Here is a 22,167-nt window from a genome sequence, read left to right on the forward strand (position 1 = left end):
AAGAACTTTGAAATACTTATGAGCTTTGGAATCATGAAGAGACATGAAGCAAGTATATATCAAGCTCGATGAGTGCTTAAACAATTACAATTCTGCTCACAAGTTTTTGCTTCCAAGTTAATCTTCGGGATAGAGGAATATCTCTGAAATACGAAATTTTCAAGTTTGATAGAGCTTGGACTTCTAAGGTAATAAAAAAAAGAAAAACATGTTTCTTTCACTGAAAGTAGGGACCAACAATAAAACGAACAGAAATCATTAAGTATATGAGAGGAGTCACCCTCTCCTCAATGCCCTGTTTTTTAAGCTAAAGCTTTGATTTTCTGTTCCAGTTATTTAAGAATGACTCCTGAATCACAAAGGCCGTTTAATTAGAATAATAAGCTCTTTGAAAAGTTCTAAGACCCCCCCCTCCACCAGAATAATCCCCCTGAAAAACCTGCGTCTACTTACCAATATCCAATACTAAATTTAAACAATGGGCAAAGTTCATAGCTTGCCGCTCTTCCCCCAGGCACTGTGGGAGGTCAAGACATCCCCATAGACATATTTATTAGATTTTTCGACTATTCTAAAAAAGGTGGCTATCTCAAAGCTTTGATTGGGAAACCTTAGGGAAAAAGGAGCTTGGGAGGGGGCTAACTTCCCTCCAATATTTTTGGTCACTTAAAAAGGGCACTAGAGCTTTTGATTTCGGATCAAAAACACGCATCAGTGATCTTTCTTCCGGCCAAAAATGCAAAATTCTACCTTTTTGTACATAGGAGCTTGAAACTTCTACAGTAAGGTTGTATGGTACGCTAAATCTGATGGTGTAATTTTCATTAAGATCACTTGATGTTTTGGGAGTGTTTCCCCCCTTTTCAATAAATTGGGCAAGTTTTCCCAGGCTCGTAACTTTTGATGGGTAATATCAAACTTGATGAATTTTGTATATTTTGAACAAGCATCAAAATTCAATATTCTTTTGATATATCTATTGTTATCAAGACTTTGTTTCTTGGAGTTTCGGTTTCTATTGAGCCGCATCACTCCTTACTCACAGTTCGTTACCACGCACTGATTGAAACATCTGAAGAAGGAATCCTGGAAGTGTCAAACACCTTTGAATATCTGCCTCGTTTTACCCCGTGGGCTAACTTATTTACCCAATAAGGTCAAAGAAGATCCAAGCAATTTCGTGGAAAAGTTAGAGAAAAGGTTTATACTCCCTGGAAATGTCCTTTTGCGTAGGTCACCAATCCACGATACTCGCTCTTCAACTTTCAGGTCAATCCATAAAAAAAACCTATCTTTTCAAGTCAGGCTTAGCATTTGGGATGTTTTTATGCTTTCCGAATACTTTTGAAATTAGTCTGAAGAAGTTTTCCCCCAATTAATACTAAGATTAGCCTAAAGATGGGAATTTTAGACGCCCCTACACAAAAATTTTCTTTTATATTCCCTCCACGCCCCTTATTTCTTGTCCTTATATATCTGACACCTATGGAAGCATTCATTTTTTTTGGGGGGGAGACAACCTCTCTGGGGCTGAGAAGTTTAAAATCTCGGGAAATTGATTGCACGCCTAGTTGGTGCAATCATTAGGTGGCATTCTATAATTAGATGATTAATACGCATTGATTAATAATCAATTCTTGTGTGCTGATTTCTATAGCCAAGAATTTTTTACAGTGGGTCATCATCATTGGTATTATGATAATGGTGAAAAGTAACTTTTAATTCAAACCAAGCTTCTGTCCCAGGAGACAATTTGGTAAAGCAGTTGATCGCTTCTTTCCACGTAATCTGATCAGTTACGCTCGGGCATTTTCAATGTGTATCGGATAAAGTCGTATTCAACAATGAGTAAGTTTTTTCCTGTTTTTGCAAAAACTGTTATGTATTTCTGTTACCTTAGGTAATTTACAGTTAAAGACACTTTTTTTTCAAGAGTCTTTATGCCAATCCTATAATGGATGTAACACATACATGTTCTATAAATGCTTGAAAATTTCTGAAAAAAAAAATAACAGCGATGTAGGAATCTCAAGACGGCTTACAAAATGTGGTTTACATTCAGGAATTCTTAATAAACCGCTCAGGTTCCACCACGTATAAATTCATTACTGGATGAGGTACAGATCTGAAAAATGTGAAGAATTGTAAAAAAATTAAAATAAAAAAATTAAAAGAATATCTCAAGATATCTATGAAGAGCACGGTCGCTTTCCCCCCAATTCTGCTATACATTTCATTTCTTGGCATAGGTCTCACCCAGGCACTATGCAGGAATTTCTTGGGAGGGAACAAGAAAAAATAACAAACTCTGTCGATATATATGAATAATAGATCCACAAAATAAATTTTGTATAGGGATGGGTACTTGTCTGTTAAACGGCACACATTCAAGAATTAAGTTATGTCACATCTGACAATAATCTGTTTGTCTCTCTGGAATTGGTTATGATTTGCCTATTTTGAGTAAGAAAAACTACGATGTAGCTATATTTTAACTAAATATTTAGGAGGTGGTTAACTAAATATATGGAGGTGGTTAGGGATTAGGTTCGGTATTTAATATAATGCAGTGTGCGGGGCCTGCTTTCCATAAATCTTTCTCGTAGTTTCCGTAATTTTGTTTAAGTATTATTTTATCATCATGTTTGGTGTATTTCATTTACCACACAAGTACCTAGGGATGCCCCCCCCCCCAGTGTACGTTCCTTTTTTCACCCCAGATCTTACAATCTGTCAATGTTTGTTCCATATCTTTTATGCGTTAGTTTTTCATTTTTTGACAAACACTTCCCCTAGATACAAAGAAAAAAGATCGGTTGTAAAGCAAAAACAAAAGTATTTTTTTTCTTCAAATGAAAGTAACGAGTGACATTACAAATCAAACGGACAAAAAAATTATTACATACATAAAGGGGCCTGCACTTTTCCTTATCTTCTTGCTTATTTTAAAGTCTTTCTTTACTTTTATTTAAAAAAAAACACGTTATTTAGTAAAAATAATTTTTTTAAACTCAATGCGAGACCTACTGCCTCCTCAAACAAGGCTTTTTAAATCAAAATTAACTTTTGGACAGCAATACTTCAAGAAACTGAGTTCATTTTGCAAGTTTGCTATTCGAAATAAAACATAATCATCCAAATCAGGCAAACATCTCCGCAACATGATGGAAGTTTTCATTCCCGCAGGTCTCACAGGATATGCAGACTTTCACATAAATCTTCTAGGGTATAAATCTTCAAAGCTGTCCTAAATTTCTACATAGTAATTTTTTTTTTATAATTCTTAGTTTAGTAGTTTTTAATGGAATTTTTTGACAGTAAATACCTATAGCAGTGGCACATTAAGTATATTTGAGGTAGGGGAGGGGGCGATTGATGGTGAATAATTTGAGTTATACTTAATTTCTAATAGCAAACAAACATAAAAAAGGTACTACTATAAACGAATAAATAAATCTTGAATATTTGAATCGAATTTAAACTGAACAAAAATCACAACAAACAAGAGTTTGGTTGTTGCCCTCTTCCCCAACTGTAAAAGTTTGATGCCTACTGCGTCATTTGCCTCTTATTGAAAACTATATGTCTTGAACAGTTCTTGTAAAGAAGTAATAAAATTAAACTGAATATATAATATATAATGGTACTAATCACTAAAAGCTCAGCAGGTTAAAATTTTACTTTAGCGTAGTTTTTATCTTTATTTTCAATATTGTATGTACAAAAGAAAATATTCGTAATAAAATTCCTTTTCAGTAAAGAACAAATGACGCAATGGGCTTTAGACTTTTATAGCTAAGGAAGAAGGCTGTAACCAAACTCTTGCTTGTTCAAGTACTTTTGTTGGTTCAAGTTTGATTTGAATATTCGAGATTGATTTATTCATTTATTTTAGCACATTTTATATGTTTGTTTTCTGTGATTGATTATTTACTTTCTGTTCATTTTGGATTTCACTTATTCTTTAATAGTAATTTTTGGTCGTTTTGGGTTAGAATTATTATAGGATTTTCCTATTGGCCTTAAGTTTAATATGGCTCTTTACTATTCTTTGAAAACATTTCTTATTCCGAAGGTCTTTTTTAGTTATTTTCTGTTTGTTTTTTCTTTTTATAAGTTCTTCAATGTTCCCCATTTCAACATCATTTTTTTTTCAACATCATCAACTTTTTTTCAACATTTTTTTTTTTAATCAAAGCATCAAAACATGAAAGTGAGGTTTTTTTCAACATTAAAGTTTCAAAGTTCAAAATTCCCTGAAAGTAGTTGCAAATAGATGCAGTAGCAGTTGCAAGCAGTTGCGGCCACATTTGCAAATTATGAAACAAATAGACGTTCCGTACTTGTGCATTATTTCTCACCCATTGATATGCATGAAAAAAGTCAAGTTTGGTTAATGCTAATGAAATAAAGTAAAAAGGATGAAAATATAATAGTTTAGGAACAAATTTGGGCTATATATTTGCACATTAGGGGGGTGGGGGAGTAAAACATAGCATATATTAAATACGTAACCTAACCTAGGTACCTATTCCCCCCCCCCCTAAACCCCCAAAACAACAGTTTAAATATTATAAACGTAATGAGAAATCACATTTTGCGATCCATTTATCTAGCAAATACCCATTTTTCTGGTTTCCTGTAGTGTTTCCTTGTACAGTCTATAGCGGTGGGGGAGATATAATGCACAAGTACCAAACGTTCAAATGGGGATAAGTCCATTTATTTAGATAGTGAAAACAGATACAAAAGTTTAGACATTTTGATCACATATACAGAGATCGTCATCAGTAGAAATACTAAAGTATTAAAAGTATAGCTAACATATTTATACAAAACAAAATAATTAATTTCCGGTTCATACCCTAGATTTTTCTGAGAGAGTTCACTGACAGAGTTCATTCAAAGTCTTGAGATATACATTTTCTTCTTTAATACTGCCTAACTGTAAAATGAATTTCCAATAATGGTGGTAGTCTCAATACGCTTCGCCTTTTTGTACACATCCAGAATCAACATTCCCCCCTTTTACTAATTATAAATTCTGCTTTTAAAAAAACGGAACAGTTGCATAATTCACATTCCTTGTCCCGGGTGCTGTAGGGGCATAGCATCTCCAGGGGCTTAGCTATTAAATGTTATGACTTTTTCGAATAAAATAACTTTTTAAGATTTCTATCAGTATTAAGTAGAAAATCTAAAAGAGCAAGAGGAAGGAGGGGTAGCTTCCCTTTTCTCTTTTTTCAACAACCCTCTCAATATGTCTTTAAAGTTTAAACTTAACACCATTAGTCGTTACTTAGATATTGGTGTTAGATATGTTGGATACTGGTGTATGTTAGATAATGTTAGATATTGGTGTATTCTTTCGAAAAACCCTCCTGCAAATAGTGTGCCTTTATTTTGTTCGACCTCGCTCTCAACATTTCTTAAAAATTATACCTTAATATTCTTAGCCTTTTTGGAGAAAAAAAGCCTTTCCCAACTTTGTACATAAAAAATTGGCAACTTATATAACTCACAGCACTTGCCCCAAGGGCTGGGAGGGGGGGGTTAAATCATTCCCGAAGATATTGTTTTTTTTTTACTTTATTGACTATTTTGAACAAGATGGCTATTTCAAAGTTTTGATGGAATATCTTTGCAGGGAGGACAGTTGAAAAGGAATGAGAGGGGATCTGATTGCCCTCCAGCCCCTTTTTAATATCTCCCTTAACATAATCTGAAAGTTTAAACACAATACCCTCATCTATTCTTGTGATACTAAAGATTCACCTATTTGGTAAACAGGAAGCTCAGAGTATCTTCAGATTTAGTTTAATATGCCCCTCAACATTTTCCGAAGTTTTGCCTTAATACGTCTAGCCTTTTCCAACACACTTAGAATAAAAAATTCCTCCTTTTTCCTAGCGATAAATCCTATATATGAAAAATGTAAATTGAATAATTTACAATCCTTAGCCTGGGGCTATGGGAGCGTTGCATCCCCGGAGGCATAGTTACTAGACCTTTCGACTGTTTTGAACAAAATCACTTTTTCAAAATTTTGATCAGTGATGAGGGAAGAGGTCATCTATAAAGAGCAATGGGACTTGTTGCCCTCCGATGGCCCTTCAATATTCCTTGAAATTTTCAACTGAGTACCCTAACCAGTTTCTTAGATACTGATGATACGTCCTTCTGACTATTAACGCGTATTTTATTGTTGTGTTTTACAGTGTGTTTTATTGTGTTCAACATCCTTCTTCCAAGCTTTGCGGGGTTATGTCACTGCCATTGGCATAGTCATTTGAACTTATGAATAATTTGAACAAGATGTCTATTTCAAAATTTTGATCCAATATTTTTGAAGAGATTGCAACTAAAAAGGCATGGGAGGGGGCTCGTGGGCCTCCGAACAATTTTGAACCCCTCCTCTTATCAAATTTTCATACTCCCTCTAGTTGCCCTGAAATGGAAAACTGGATACCCTTCGCAAAAAAATCTGTTTACTTTCTTTGATAGCTTGGATATACTTAATCTATTTTGATTTGGTTAAATTTTAAGAGCAGAAGTAGTCCCAAAAGTTTGAACGTAATACCCGTAGTCATTCTTGGGATACTGCTGAGATGCTTTATTGGGAATTAGCATTAACACAGTGCATTTTGATTTAATCTCAAGACAACATTTAGTTTTTAAACATAATGAGTAAATGGGAGGGTGGGGGTGGGAGGGGGATTAGTCGCCCTCCAATCACTTTCGACTATCAAAAAGGGCACCAGCCCTTTCTATTTTCAATCGAATGAGCCTTTTTCGAAGTTCCTACGACAACTCCTTCGATACGAAGTGCCCTGGTCTAAACAGCAACAAAAAAAATAATATATTGCTCCCATATCGATGTTTATTATAAAAATTTCAAGCCTTCCAATCACTTTCGACTATAAAAAAGAGCACTAGGCCTTTTGATTTCCAATCAAATGAGCCCTTTTTGAGTTTCTACGACAACGCTTTATATAAACGCCTTATATGCCCCCAGGGCATAAATTACAACCCTTACCTTAAGGGCTGTGAGGGTTTTCATCCTCAAAGACCCAATTTCCAGTACTTTCAACTACGTTAAACAAAATGGCTATCTAAAAATTTTGATTGGATCTGTTTGGGAAAATGGTTGGCGTGAGAGGGGCGTTAGTTGCTCTCCAATCACTTTCAACTATTAAAAAAGGCACTAGCCCTTTCAATTTCCAATCAAATAAGCCCTTTTGAAATTTTTACGACAACGCTTTCAATATAAACCTTGTATGCCCCCAGGGCATAACTTACAACCCTTGCCCTGAGGGCTGGGGGGGGGGTTGTCATCCTCAAAACATAATTTCCAGAACTTTGTACTAAGTTGAACAAAATGGCTATCTGAAAATTTTTATTAGATGTATTTTGAGGAATGGTGGGCGTGAAATGGGGGTTAGTTACCCTCCAATCACTTTCGACTATTAAAAAGGGCACTAGTCCTCTCAATTTCCAATTGAAAGAGCCCCTTTTGAAGTTTTTACGACAACACTATCTATAAAAACTTATATGCCCCCAGGGCATAACTTACAACCTTTGCCCTGGGGCACTGGGGGGTTTGTCATCCTCAAATACATAAGTTCCAGAACTTTCAACTACGTTGAACAAAATGGCTATCTCTAAACTTTGATTGAATGTTTATGGGGAAATGGTGGGTTTGAGAGGGAGGTTAATTACTCTCTACTTACTTTCGACTATTAAAAAGGGCATAAGCCCTTTCAAGTTCCAATCAAATGAGTCCTTTTTCAAATTTCTGCAAGAACTTTCTATATAAACCTTATATGCCCCCAGGGCATAACTTACAACTCTTTTACTAAGGGCTCTGAGGGGGTTATCATCCTAAAACACCTAATTTCCTGAACTTTCAACTACGTTGAACAAAATAGATATCTCAAAATTTTCATTGGATGTGTTTGGGGAAATGGTGGGCGCGAAAGGGGGGTTAGTTGCCCTTCAATCACTTTCGACTATTAAAAAGGGCACTAGCCCTCTCAATTTCAAATTTAATGAGCCCTTTTTGAAGTTTCTACAACATCGCTTTCTATAAAAACCCTACATGCCCCCAGGGCATAACTTACAACCCTTGCCATGAGGAGTGTGGGGGAAGGGGGTTGTCATCCTTAAAGACCTAATTTCCAAAACTTTCAACTACGTTGAATAAAGTGGCTATCTACAAATTTTGATTGGATGTGTTTGGGGCAAAGGTGGATATGAGAGGGGGGTTATTTGCCCTCAAATCACTTTCGAATATTACAAATGAGCACTAGCCCTTTGAATTTCCAAATGAATGAGCCTTTTTTCAAGTTTCTACGACAAAGATTTCAATAAAAACCTCATATGCCCCCAGGGCATAACTTATAAATCTTGCCCTAAAGACTGTGGGGGGAGTGTCCTGCTCAAAGGTATAATTTCCAGAACTTCCAACTGCGTGTAACAAAATGGCTATCTGAAAATGTTGATTGGATGTGTTTGGGGAAATGGGGGGCGTGGAAGGGGTGTTAGTTGCCTTCCAATCACTTTGGACTATTAAAAAGGGCACTAGCCATTTCAATTTACAATTGAATGAGCCCTTTTTGAAATTTCTATGACAACGCTTTCTATAAAAACTTATATGCCCCCAGGGCATAACTTACAACCCTTGCCCTAAGGGCTTTGGGGGGTTGTCTTCCTCAAAGACCTAATTTCCAGAACTTTCAACTACGTTGAACAAAATGGCCATTTCTAAATTTTGATTGGATGTGTTTGGGGAAAAGGTGGGCTTGAGAGGGGGTTAATTGCCCTCCAATCACTTTCGACTATTAAAAGGGCACTAGCCCTTCGAATTTCCAATCGAATGAGACGTTTTTGAAGTTTCTACGTTCTATGACATCCCTTTCTGTAAAAAGCTTATATGCCCCCAGGGCATAACTTACAACCCTTGTAAGGGCTGTGGGGGAGTGTCCTCCTCAAAACATAATTTCTATGTGGAAATCAACTACGCTGAACAAAATGGCTATCTCAAAATTTTGATTGGATATGTTTGGGGAAATGGTGGGCGTGGAAGGGGTGTTAGTTGCCTTCCAATAAATTTCGACTATTAAAAAATGCATTAGCCCTTTAAACCTTCGATTGGATGAGCCGCTTTCGAAGTTCCTGTGACAGAACTTTTTTTAAAAACCTTGAGTGCTACCAGGCCATAGCTTACAATCCTTGCCTGAAGGACTGGGGGGGTAGGGTGGTCCTTATTTTATCACTTCAGAATTATAAACCTCCCACCCTGCCATTTTTGTCTATATCAAAAGTCAACAACATGGGCAAAAAATTTCCAAATTGGTCAATATTTAGGGTATGTTCAATTCAAGTGAAGTTAAGCATACAATTGCTATACTTCTGCTTGGACAATGTTTAACGCAATTTCGGATGCACTTAGGAAATTCATTCAGCAAACGAAATTTAATGAGGACATATTACACATAATCTCATACAATCTCATACACTAAACTCATACAATCATTAGTTTGTTAAAGCAATCATAATGACTGGTTAAAATATGTCACTGGCATAGCAAATATCAAACATATCTTTCAGTAATTGATAAAAATTGCACACTACAAAGCCATGATGGGCCTGGGCTGTCAGAGTTTGTAGCTTGCCCTTGAAGGATTGTTGACTTGTTAGAATCAAGAAAACGTTTGCGATGCTCTTTAACTACTTGCAGAGCAAATTGCGTCTGGTGTTCATTTTTTGTTAGCAGCAAATTGTAGTCCTGCATAAGGGCAACTGCACGTTCGGCTGTGTTATTCCCTACTCGTAGTTCTCTGACGATTGCTTCAGCCTTCACATAGGATTCATTATCCACCCAGGTCTCAGGATCTGTAAACAAGAAACTATCTGGAATGGAAAGGATATAAAAGAAGTTCCTTGTATTGTGTGCAACGAAGTCCTGTAGAATCTTGTTGGTGACTATAGTTTTGTCCACAGTGATGTGCTTCGGTGGGTCCTCTGGTCCTTCATGGCAGAGTACTTCGACTATTGCTCTTTTTTCAGCTGCATCAACACCCCTGTCAAAAAATGCCAGTCCTATCAGTTCTTCACTTAGATACCACAGCTGCCCACACAGTTTCTTCAGTGCACCAGTTGCTGCTGACGATCCACGAGTGAGGAGATTTTTCAGACGCATTAAATCATTGGCTGGTGCTGCTGTTGGCAGAGGAGAAAGAAACAACGATTTAAGATAACTTCCTAACCCACAAGCACAGAAGTTGCCCAGACCAGTGGTTTCACAATCTGTCAGCTTGAAGCCAGAATATCTGAACATGTATATTTTCAATGCATAAATCAGTCGTGCCATGAAACGAACACCATGAAGGACTCCTGGTTTCCTGAACATCACATAACGAGCTGGAAGTCCACCAATGAAAAGCAGGGAAAGCTCGAGGAGCTCACGATAGTCTTCACGTTGGTGACAAATATGCAGCTGATCAGTCAGAAAAATCTTAATATCATCCAGGGCAACAACCAGATCTGCAGCAATGACCAGAACCTCAACACCAGACTTGTAATCAGTATACACAATATTTGTCCAAAAGGCTTTGACCCGTTTGAACAGCTGGATGTCAGGGCCGCTTGAAGGTCCCATTGTGATGCTGAATGCCTCTTCCAGCATTAATTCATGGATGTGGTGTCTGCTTGCAAGATGCAGAACATTTCTACCAAGATGCTGTTCAAACAGAGTACAGGGACCGTTCGTTCGGCCGGTGTTGCTTGATGTTCTATCAAAGATGAGAGCCTTGATGCTGTCTACAGTGCCCCAGTCTGACACTGTGTCCATCGTTGCATCTGCCATGGCTTTACCAGTACCTGAACCCAGCTTTGGGATACAAAGTAGTTGTTCTCACAATAAATACACAATTAACTAATAAATATATGCCGTGAACAAATGATTTTCTTTATATACACCCGAGTTCTATAACATTCGTGTATAATCAAAATTCGGGTGCCTTCAGCATACCCCAAGCATGAAGTTATTCTAAAAATAAATGACACTTTTTTTTCTATTATAGAAGAATAGTTTGGGATGGCGGGAGGCAGGAAAAACAATAAATATTTTTTTGATATATACATAAGGACCACTCTACTCTGGGGGGTTGTCATCCTCAAGACCTAATTTCCAGAACTTTCAACTACGTTGAATGAAATAGCTATCTGGAAATTTTGATTGGATGTGTTTGGGGAAAAGGTGGGCGTGAGAAGGGGTTTGGTTGCCCTCCAATTACTTTCTACTATTAAAAAGGGCACTAGCCCTTTGTATTTCCAATCGAATGAGCCTTTTTTGAAGTTTCTACGACAACGCTTTCTTTAAAAACCTTATTTGCCCCCAGGACACAATTTACAACCCTTTCCCTGGGGGTCGGGGGGGAGTGTCCATCTCAAAAACATAATTTATATATGGAAATCAACTGCGCCGAACAAAATAGATATCTCGAAATTTTGATTGGGTGTGTGTCGGGAAATGGTGGGTATGGAATGGGTGTTAGTTGCCTTTTAATCACTTTCGACTATTAAAAAGGGCACAAGCAGCTCCAATTTCCAATTGAATGAGCCCTTTTCGAAGTTTCTACGACAACTTCTTCGATAGGAAGTGCCCTGGTCTAAAGGGAAAAAAAATAATACATTGTGCCAATATCGTTCTTATATGCCCCCAGGGCATAATTTAAAACCCTTGCCCTGAGGGCTATGGGGGAGTGTTCTCCTCAAAAACATATTTTCTATCTAGGAATCAACTACGCTGAACAAAATGGCTATCTCAAAATTTTGATTGGATGTATTTGGGGAAATGGGGGGCGTGGAAGGGGTGTTAATTGCCTTCCAATCACTTTCGAGTAAAAAGGGCACAAGCCACTCCAATTTTCAATCGAAAGAGCCCTTTTCGAAGTTTCTACGACAACTCTTTCGATACGAAGTGTCCTGGTCTAAAGGAAAAAAAATAATAATAAATAATACATTGTGCCAACATCGTTCTTTACTTAGGCAACGCTATTGCGCTGCCTATGATACATCCTGATGTAAACAATGGGCAAATTGCGTAATTTACAATCCTTACCTTGGGGCTATGGGGTCCTGACATTTTTTTAAGTATGGCTTTTAGTCTTTTAGACTAGTTTGAACAAAATGAAAATTCCCAAATTTCGATCTGTTTTGAGTAGAAGGGCACCTAAAAAGAGCAAGTAGAGGGGGGTCTGGTTCCCTAAAATCTCTTTTTCACATCTCCTTAACATACTTTGAAATTTACAACTTAATACCCTAAGTCACTCTTTAGATATTGCTAATATTCCCTTTTCACAACCAGCAAGCACATAATTTTTTTTTTTTATTGTGTTTGGCTTCCCTCTCAACATATCCTTAAATTTTCACCTCAACACCCAAAGTCTTTTTGGAGACCCAGTATTAAACATGCCCTTTTTTCAATAAAAATCCTTATGTGTACAATGGGCAAATTGCATATACTATAGCCATTGCCAAGAGACTGGAAGAAGTGCGTCAACCCTGGTGGCATTATTATTTGATCTTTGAACTTTTTTGAACAAACAAACTATTTCTAAATTTTGACCTGATACATTTGAAGGAAAAAGGCCTGTAGGGGGCCTGATTGCCATTTGATCAATTTTGAATCCTAATAACCACGCCAACCAGTACAACCACGCCTTCTATAAAAACCTTTTATGTTAACAATAAGCAACTTGCGTTGCTTACAGCCCTTTCCCAGGTGCTGGGAGGGGTAGGGGGGTTAAATCCCTGTAAATATTGTTATAGAGTCGTTTAGTGTGGGGGGCTGGTTGCCCTTTGATCACTTTGGACTCTTAAAAAGGGAACTAGAACTTTTGATTTCAAATCAAATGAGCCTGTTCCGAAGTTTTTGCGACCATCCCTTGAATAAAAACCTTTTATGTTAACAATGGGCAACTTACATAGCTTACAGTCCTTGCTTTTGGGGCTGTGAGGGGTTTTGTGTGCCCCAGTGGCATAGTTATTTATCCTCAGGATTATTTTGAATAAAATGATTACCTCAAAATAACCATTTTGGAAGCAAAAAAAAAACATTTTTAGTTTGAAGTTTCTTGCTTTTGGAACTTGCAAAGGATACTAAAACAATTAAAAAGTACATACAAACATTAAAGCGTAAACTTGATAATGTTGCAATATCAGTGTAAGAATTCTATAACGTCTTAAAGGGCGACCCTTTAAAAAGTAGGAGGGGGGATGCAAACTGGATCTCTTCGAAGCTCATTCGCCCTAACACATCTTTTTCTTCTAATACGAGTTTCAACCAAATTTAGGTAAAACGCTTGTTGATGCAATTTAAATCTTTTAGATTACCATGACACGGAGCCCTTCAGTTCCAATAATTCAGAGAGCTCAGATTCACAATACAGCTTTGAGGAATATCCAGGGGAAATCCAAAGGGAAATGTGTCTGCCAAAAGAGAAATTAGGATTTTTAAAACGGTGGTTGTCTGAACATATTTATGATCCATACCCAACAGAGTTAGAAAAAAAACGTTTGGCGCAACTATCCGGCTTAACCATGCTACAGGTAAGCAGGGTTGTCAAAAATTATGCTTTTGGATTTATTTCACTCATTTCAATTAACACTATCGATATTTTGATAAAAAGGATTTTTCAAATTGGCTATTTTTTTTAGCGTCCTTAGCCTATTCCAATTTTTGTTTTAGCCCAATTGGTAGAACTTATGTGCAAAATTGTGACAGTGCAGATTCGTCGATGGCTGTCCCCTTGACACAAAATAGTGGTACTTGTTGATAAAGCAAAATTATGGGCGATTTTAGAATTGTCTTTTATCTTTCACAAAGGTAAGTTATGGTATTGGTTAGTTTCAGTAATTACATAAAAACTAGAATTTTGTTGTTAGAGCTATACAATGCTGTGATCAAAACAAGTTGAAGCTCGGTGTTTATAAGATACCAGTGTAAATAAGCAATAATGGAAAAATGGAATGGAATGCTCTTACCTGAGCGATCACGGAGAAAATAGGTATTTTCAAGCTACCTGACCAACATTGCCTCATATGTAATTACCTCCCCTGCGGTGATATAATCGGGGTTTTGGGTGAAGTCCTGAGTCAGTAGTTAATGTATTGGCTCCGTTTCATGGCTTATTTACAAACATTTATTTTCCTAACGAGGATAGGCTGGGTATACGAGGTTGGAACTGCCTATTGTTTTCAGATCGTTTGGGGGTCTCTACTTCGTCGTAAGTTCCTTTCTCCGTCTTCATCTCCGACAGGGAAATCCTGCTTGCGTGGCTTGATAGTTGCATCATAGTGGACCTTTCAGGAGTTTTCGTATTAAAAATCCGACTGCTAACAGCGCTGCAGGGTGACTTTAAAGGTTGGTGCCCTCGAAGAAATTATAGCCTAGTAAACGACATAGCATTTGCGCTGGGCACTGATTAATTGAAAGTTTCTCTGGGTTTCGTTTGTTTTGGCTTGCTTTTGGGGGACGGAAAAACTTTAGGGGGAACCCATTGTGCGTTGCACCCCCCCCCCCCCATTGTAACATTTATATTTTTAGGCATGAATATATAATGAGTAGAAGGTAATACGCTTGAGATTCTCTCTGCACGATTTAGAATATTGTTGATAGAAGAGCATCGCCAACTGTGGAAAACCATGTCGTGACCAAAATGGGTCCAGGACTGCACAAAGCCTCCATTCCCTAGAGGTCGCAAGGACTTCTTATTGTACGGTTCTAAGCTGGATTAAGGGCTTTTTGTAGAGTTAAAAAATACATTAGTCCCCGTCCTGCACTGGCAGTTGGACCATTACTTTTCCTGAGGTCATAATAATTTCAATTACTAAAAGAATATGAAACTTGCAACTGGGATTGTTATGACATTGAAGACAAATATTGCAGGAAGATTTTGACTGGCGAATTCAGACGCTTCGAACTGTACTTATAGAGAATTTCAGAAACTCCTATCCTTGAGGTAGGAAACATGAAATTAGCTGATATAGAACTTATTTACTCAGATAGGAAGGAGGGGGTGCAGAGGCCGGGAGTAAGGCTCGTGATGAATAAGGAAGCTTCCAAATCCTGTTTAGATTGGGAAGGTACTAATAACAGAATACTAGTCGCGTATTTTGTGACTACTAAATGCAGGGTATCATTCGTAGTAGTATACGCCCCTGAAGAACTGACTGATGGAGATAGTACTGAGTCAGATAACTTTTACTTACAGTTACAGGAATAAATAGATAGTGCCCCAAGAAGAGATATGGCCTTTTATTAGATGATTTTAACGTCCAGGCTGGTAGAAACGGGGATAGATGGTATCCTAACCTAGGTAAATATTATGTACCGTAGCCTATGGTATCCTGAACTAGGTACAGTAATGGCTACAGATTGCTCTTTTCCAGCCTTTCCCCCAGTAATTATTATTATTTTCTTACGTATGTTGTTACAAAATTCAGTAGCAAGCAGTCGTCATTCATTGCACATAACCTTTGAAATATTAAAATTGAGCATTAGCATAATCATCGCGTTATTCTACAGTTTTAAGGCAGGGGTGGGAAAATCCGTCACTTCAGTTGAATTAAGAAATTTTGGCGTGACTTCAATTAGTACCTTCTGTTTATTAATTTAAAAAAAAAGAACAGGAATAAAGAAAATTTGGTATTACAATTTTATTACATGGGCCTCTCGGCTTAATCACTATAGACTGGCAATGATAAAACCCGTTTTGTGACGGCTTAACTGTTGTAGAGCAGGCAATGATAGCAAGGTTTTCATTGCGTATACGATATTAAACTGTGGTTTTTTGGGGTTTAGGGGGAAACGTACCTAGGTTAGGTTACGTATTTAGTATATGCAATGCTTTACCCCCAACCCCCCCCCCTAATTTACAAATACATAGCCCAAATTTGTTTCTAAACTATTATATATTCATCCTATTTTATCTTATTTCATTAGCATTATCCAAACTTGACTTTTTAAAATGGCCCATATAATGGGATTGTACCGAAATTTTTTAGAAAGCTCAAGTTGGTTAAAACTGCTCTTAGGTCTACGATGAATGAAAAACGACTCGACCATTTGCTGAGACTCTCCTGTGAAAGGGATTTTTCGGATCAATGAAACCCGGAAAGGAATGAAAACTTAGCTAATCCCTCTCTAATTATCATTTTATGCATATTATGCGATCTTTAAATATTACAGTGTATTAGAAGGTCATTTTTTTTTTTTTTCGGAGAAAATCTGGTAATGATTCGGTAAGTTCTAATAGACCTCCCCCCCCCCAAACATTGGAAAGAGGCTCAGGACACCCCTGGCTACTACTATTACTAATCCAACATCTACGTCTTTTACAACTACTACTAAGGCTAAGAGTATTAAGGTGAAAATTTGCGGATATGTCGAGGGGAAAATTGAATTAAATCAAAACATGTTATGGGCATACAAATTGTCAAAAGGGTGTATCAGCGATATTTTAGGGGCGGCCTATCGTTTCAATCTGAAACTTCCAGGGCATCATAGGGGGAATATTCAACTGATCAAACGGCAATATATGCATACTACTAACGATAGTAGTGCTAATGCAATTAGTACTAATACTGCTATTATTCATACTATTAGCTGCTACTACAGTTAATGGTATGAAGGTGATAATTTCAGGGAATATTGAGGGGGATGATGAACTAAATAAAAACGCACTATGTGAATGCTTGTGTCAAATTAAACAAAAGATGAGTAGAAGGCTATCTTATACTCCGGAACGAACCACGTGGTTTATGGTTTTCTCAGTGAGAATGAAAAAACAGGAATTTTCTCACTTGGAAAAACAGGAACTTTGTCACATTTATGTCTGTTTTCATGGATGGTTATGTGTGTTGATCGATTTATTTGATGTTTTTCATGGTTGTCAACATCAAATTATGGATGTTTTATGGTTTTTGTCAGTGAGAATTTGAAAAACAGGAACTTTCTCACATTTATGTCTGTTTTCATGGATGGTTATGTGTGTTGTTCGATTTATTTGATGTTTTTCATGTCTGTTTTATGGATGATTTATGTCTGTTCGTTGTCAGTGAGAATGGACATGTTCGACGCGAATGCTATGAGATTGTTTGGATAACCTAACCTGAGAACTTGATTTACATAATCGCTAGGGGAATTATTGGTTCACGAAGGGGGAATTAAGAAACAAACATGGCTTCATTGTTGTTTGGCTAGTCTAACCTGAGAAATTGATTTACATAATCGCTAGGGGAAATTATTGATTCACGAAGGGGAAATTAAGAAACACTATGGCTTCTTTAATCTTAGGTCTGAGGGATAAACGTTCTTTAGGTCAGAGAGAAAAATTAATATTCTATTTTGAAACAGGGCTTCATTGATCTTTAGTGTCAGGAATTATAAATGACATCACTTGTTATCTTGGAATAATGTGGGAGTCTAAAGAGATAGAAATTCTATTTTTAAATACGGCCTCACTGAGCTTTAAGTCGGAGAGATAAATTGATATTCTAACGAAACCTTAATAGTTTAGCTAGGAAAATTTATGAGATGAAGAGATTAACGTAGGAAAGGGTTTCCTAGAAATTTGAAATGTGAAAGCACAGAGATACCAAACAAAAGGAACACGCTGAAATTACTTTTAGGGATTATTTGGGCGAAACGGTTTTAGACAGCTTATGGAATTATTTCGGCGAAACAGTTAGAGACATTTTAAAAGATGATTTAAAAGATGGTTTTAGAAGAGGTTTTGAGTGTGGTCGTTATAATACACAAGTTCCATTTGAACAGTGTTGTGAGGTCCTCTACCCCAACCCCAAAGGGTTCCGATCGCCATACCCCAATCCCAAAGGGTTCCAATCCCTCTACCCCAATCCAGAAGGAACCCCCGGTCCCCAAAGACCCCCGAGCCCCCAAAGACCCCCCCAAACCCCCAAAGGCCATCCCCGGGCCCCCAAAGGCCCATCGAGCTCCCAAAAGACCACCGGGGTCCCAAAGGCCTTCACCCGGTCTCCAAATGTCCCCCAGGCTCCCAACTGGCCCTCCAGGACCCCCAAAGGCCCTCCACCGGTCCCCAAAGGTCCCCCAGGCTCCCAAAGGGACCCCTTCCCCTCCCTCTCCATCCCTCTCCTCCCCCTCCTCAGCGTCCCCTCCCCTCCCCTCCCCCTCCTCCCAATCCCCCTCCCCTCCCCTCCCCCTCCCCTCCCCTCCCCATTTTTTTAATATTTTTTATGCATTGAGACACAGAAGGGCACCCTCCCCCCGGTCCCCAAAGGTTCCCAGGGCTCCCACCCGGCCCCCCCAGACCCCCAAAGGCCCTCCCCGGGCCCCGTCTTTCGTTGATGTATGTTGTCTGAAACCTATAGTTTGGGATGAGTAGTTTGCTATTTTTGACTTTTCTGAGCTAGGTTTCTTAGCCTTTCATAGGTATGTGTATTCTGAAACCTATGATTTGGGATGGGTGGTTTGCTATTTTTGACTTTTCTGAGCTGGATTTCTTAGCCTTTCATAGGTCTGTGCTGTCAGAAAATTATGATTTGGGATGTGTAGTTTGCTATTTGGACTTTTCAGAGCTGGATTTCTTAGCCTTTCGTAAGTGTTTGTTGTCTGAAACTTCTAGTTTGGGATGAGTAGTTTGCTATTTCCGACTTTTATGAGCTAGGCTTTCCTGGTATATCATAGGTGACTGTTGTCAGAAAATTATGATTTGGGATATATAAATTACTATATCGGACTTGCCTGAGCTAGATTTCTTAGCCTTTCATAGGTGTTTCTTGTCTCAAAGTTCTTGTTTGGGAGGAGTTGTTTGCTATTTTGACTTTTCAGAGCTAGGTTTCTTAGCCTTTCATAGGTGTGTGTTGTCAGACAATTATGAGTTGGGATATGTAAATTACTATTTTTGACTTTTATGAGCTAGATTTCTTAGCCTTTCGTAGGTGTTTGCTGTCTGAAGCCTATAGTTTGGGATGAGTAGTTTGCTTTTGGACTATTCAGAGCTGGATTTCTTAGCCTTTCGTGGGTGTGTGTTGACTGAAACTTATGATTTGGGATGTGTAAATTACTATTTCGGGCTTTTCTAAGCTAGATTTCTTAGTAATTCGTTTGTGTGTGTTGTCTGAAACCTATGATTTGGGATTTGTAGTTTTGCTTTTTGGACTTTTCAGAGCTAGGATTCTTAGTCCCTCATAAGAGTTTGTCGTCTGAAACCTATAGTTTGGGATGAGTAGTTTGCTATTTCAGGCTTTTCTGAGCTAAGGTTTCTTAGTATTTTGTAGGTGTGTGTTGTCTGAAACTTATGACTTGAGGTGTCTAATTTGCTATTTCAGGCCTTTCTGAGCTAAGGTTTCATAGTATTTCGTAGGTGAATGTTGTCTGAAACTTATGATTTGGGATATGTAAATTACTATTTCGGGCTTTTCTGAGTTAGATTTCTTAGTCTTTCGTTGGTGTGTGTTGCCTGACACCTTTGATTTGGGATATCCGGTTCTTAGTCTTTCGTTGGTGTGTGTTGTCTGAAACCTATGATTTGGGATTTGTTGTTTGCTTTTTGGACTTTTCAGAGCTAGGATTCATAGTCCCTCCTAGGTGTTTGTTGTCTGAAACCTATAGTTTGGGATGAGTAGTGTGCTATTTCAGGCTTTTCTGAGCTAAGGTTTCATAGTATGTCGTAGGTGTGTGTTGTCTGAAACTTATGATTTGAGGTGTGTAATTTGCTATTTCAGGCTTTTCTGAGCTAAGGTTTCATAGTATTTCGTAGGTGAATGTTGTCTGAAACTTATGATTTGGGATATGTAAATTACTATTTCGGGCTTTTCTAAGCTAGATTTCATAGTCTTTTGTTGATGTGTGTTGTCTGAAACCAATGATTTGGGATGGGTGGGTTGCTATTTTAGACTTTTCTGAGCTGGATTTCTTAGCCTTTCATACGTATGTGTTGTCTGAAACCTATGATTTGGGATGGTTAATTTGCTACTTTGACTTTTCTGAGCTAGGTTTCTTAGCCTTTCATAGGTGTGTGCTGACAGAAAACTATGATTTGGGATTTGTAGTTTGCTTTTTAGACTTTTCAGAGCTAGGATTCTTAGTCCCTCAGAGGTGTTTGTTGTCTGAAACCTATAGTTTGGGATGAATAGTTTTCTATTTAAAGCTTTTATGAGCTAATGTTTCTTAGTATTTCATAGGTGTGTGTTGTCTGAAACTTGTGATTTGGGGTATGAACTTTGCTATTTCCGACTTTTCATAACCAGATTTCTTAGTCTTTCGTAAGTGTGTGGTGTCTGAAACCTATGATTTGGGATGTGTGGGTTGCTATTTTTTGACTTTTCTGAGCTGGATTTCTTAGCCTTTCGTAGGTGTGTGTTGTCTGAAAACCTATGATTTGGGAATGAATGGTTTGCTATTTTGACTTTTCTGAGCTATATTTCTTAGCATTTCATAGGTGTGTGCTTTCAGAAAATTATGATTTGGAAGGTGTAGTTTTCCACTTAAGTTCTTTATTTCACAAAGACTTAAAGAAATTTAAAGCTCAATTCTAAAGTTTTCGGTGGAAGATAGAAAAAGTAATACCATACTTGTGAATATTTTCTCGAAGAGATGAAAAATTTAAAATACTGTTCCAAATTTTTCACAGAAGATAAAAAAGTTCAAGTTCTCTTCGGAATTTTACCAATGAACATAATTCAATTCTAATTTCTCCAGAGAAAACAAAAATCTTCCACTTCAGTTCTTTATTTCACAAAGACATAAAGAAATTTAGAGTTCAATTCTAAATTTTTCGGTGGAAGATAGAAAAAGTAATACCATACTTGTGAATATTTTCCCGGAAGATAAAAAGTTCTAGTTCAATTTAAAGTTTTCTCAACGAAGTCAAGGAAAGTTCAAGTTCTCTTCTGAATTTTCTCAATGAAAAAGAAATTAGTCATTGATCATTTCTATTTTTCCAAATAATATAAAAATTTTCCACTTTAGTTCAGATCTGTCTCGAAGAGATGAAAAATTTAAAATACTGTTCCAAATTTTTCACAGAAGATAAAAAAGTTCAAGTTCTCTTCGGAATTTTACCAAAGAACACAATTCAATTCTAATTTTTCCAGAGAAAACAAAAATCTTCCACTTAAGTTTTTTATTTCACAAACACATAAAGAAATTTAGAGTCCATTTCGAAATTTTTCGGTGGAAGATAGAAAAAGTAATGCCATACTTGTGAATATTTTCACGGAAGATAAAAAGTTCTAGTTCAATTTTAAATTTTCTCAACGAAGTGAAGAAAAGTTCAAGTTCTCTACTGAATTTTATCAAAGAACACAGTTCAATTCTAATTTGTCCAGAGAAAATAAAATCTTCCATTTAAGTTCTTTATTTCACAAAGACATAAAGAAATTTAAGTTTCAATTCTAAATTTTTCAGTGGAAGATAGAAAAAATAATACCATACTTGTGAATATTTTCCCTGAAGATAGAATGTTCTAGTTCAATTAAAAAATTTCTCAATGAAGTGAAGAAGAATTCAAGTTCTCTTCTGAATTTTACCAAAGAACACAATTAAATTCTAATTTCGCCAGAGAACATAAAAATCTTCCACTTACGTTCTTTAGTTTCACAATGACATAAAGAAATTTAAAGTTCAATTCTAAATTTTTCGGTGGAAGATAGAAAAAGTAATACCATGACTTGTGAATTATTTTCCATCGAAGATCAAAAGTTCACTTTATTTATAATTTTTCTTAAATTTAGTTCTGATTTTCTCAAAGAAAGGAAAAATTTAAAGTTCTGTTCCAAATTTTGCATAGAAGATAGAAAAGTTATACATTGATTGTGAATATTCAACATGAAGATAAGGAACTCCACTTTAATTCAGAGCTTTCTCGAAGAAGTGCAAAATGTTCAAGTTCTCTTCTGAATTTTCTTAAAGAAGAGAAAAGTTACAATTCTAATTTTACCAATGAAAATGAAAAAACCTTCCACTTCAGTTCATAATATCTCAAAGACATAAAGAAATTTAAAGTTCAGTTCTAAATTTTTCTGTAGAAGATAGGAAAAGTTATACTATGATTGTGATTATTTTCCAGTGAAGATAAAAGTTTCACTTTAATTTAATTTTCTCAGAGTAAAAAGTTC

At 37.0% G+C, this 22,167-nt stretch overlaps 1 protein-coding gene across 1 annotated transcript in view; it reads left to right on the plus strand.

The window, feature by feature from the left end:
- The first annotated feature begins 1,766 nt into the window (after positions 1-1,766).
- The window catches only part of LOC148947441 (uncharacterized), a 45,629-nt gene continuing 25,228 nt past the window's right edge, over positions 1,767-22,167 (plus strand). Inside the window, exons 1-2 of the mRNA XM_089095852.1 lie at positions 1,767-1,848; positions 13,394-13,614. Of these exons, the coding sequence (XP_088951978.1) occupies positions 1,845-1,848; positions 13,394-13,614 (225 nt within the window). The 5' untranslated portion in view covers positions 1,767-1,844. The remainder of the gene's footprint in view (positions 1,849-13,393; positions 13,615-22,167) is intronic.

This window comes from Artemia sp. Qi Xiang Cuo, chromosome 10 (genome assembly GCF_049724085.1).
Source record: "Artemia sp. Qi Xiang Cuo chromosome 10, ASM4972408v1, whole genome shotgun sequence".
In the NCBI taxonomy this organism is placed as follows: domain Eukaryota; kingdom Metazoa; phylum Arthropoda; class Branchiopoda; order Anostraca; family Artemiidae; genus Artemia; species Artemia sp. Qi Xiang Cuo.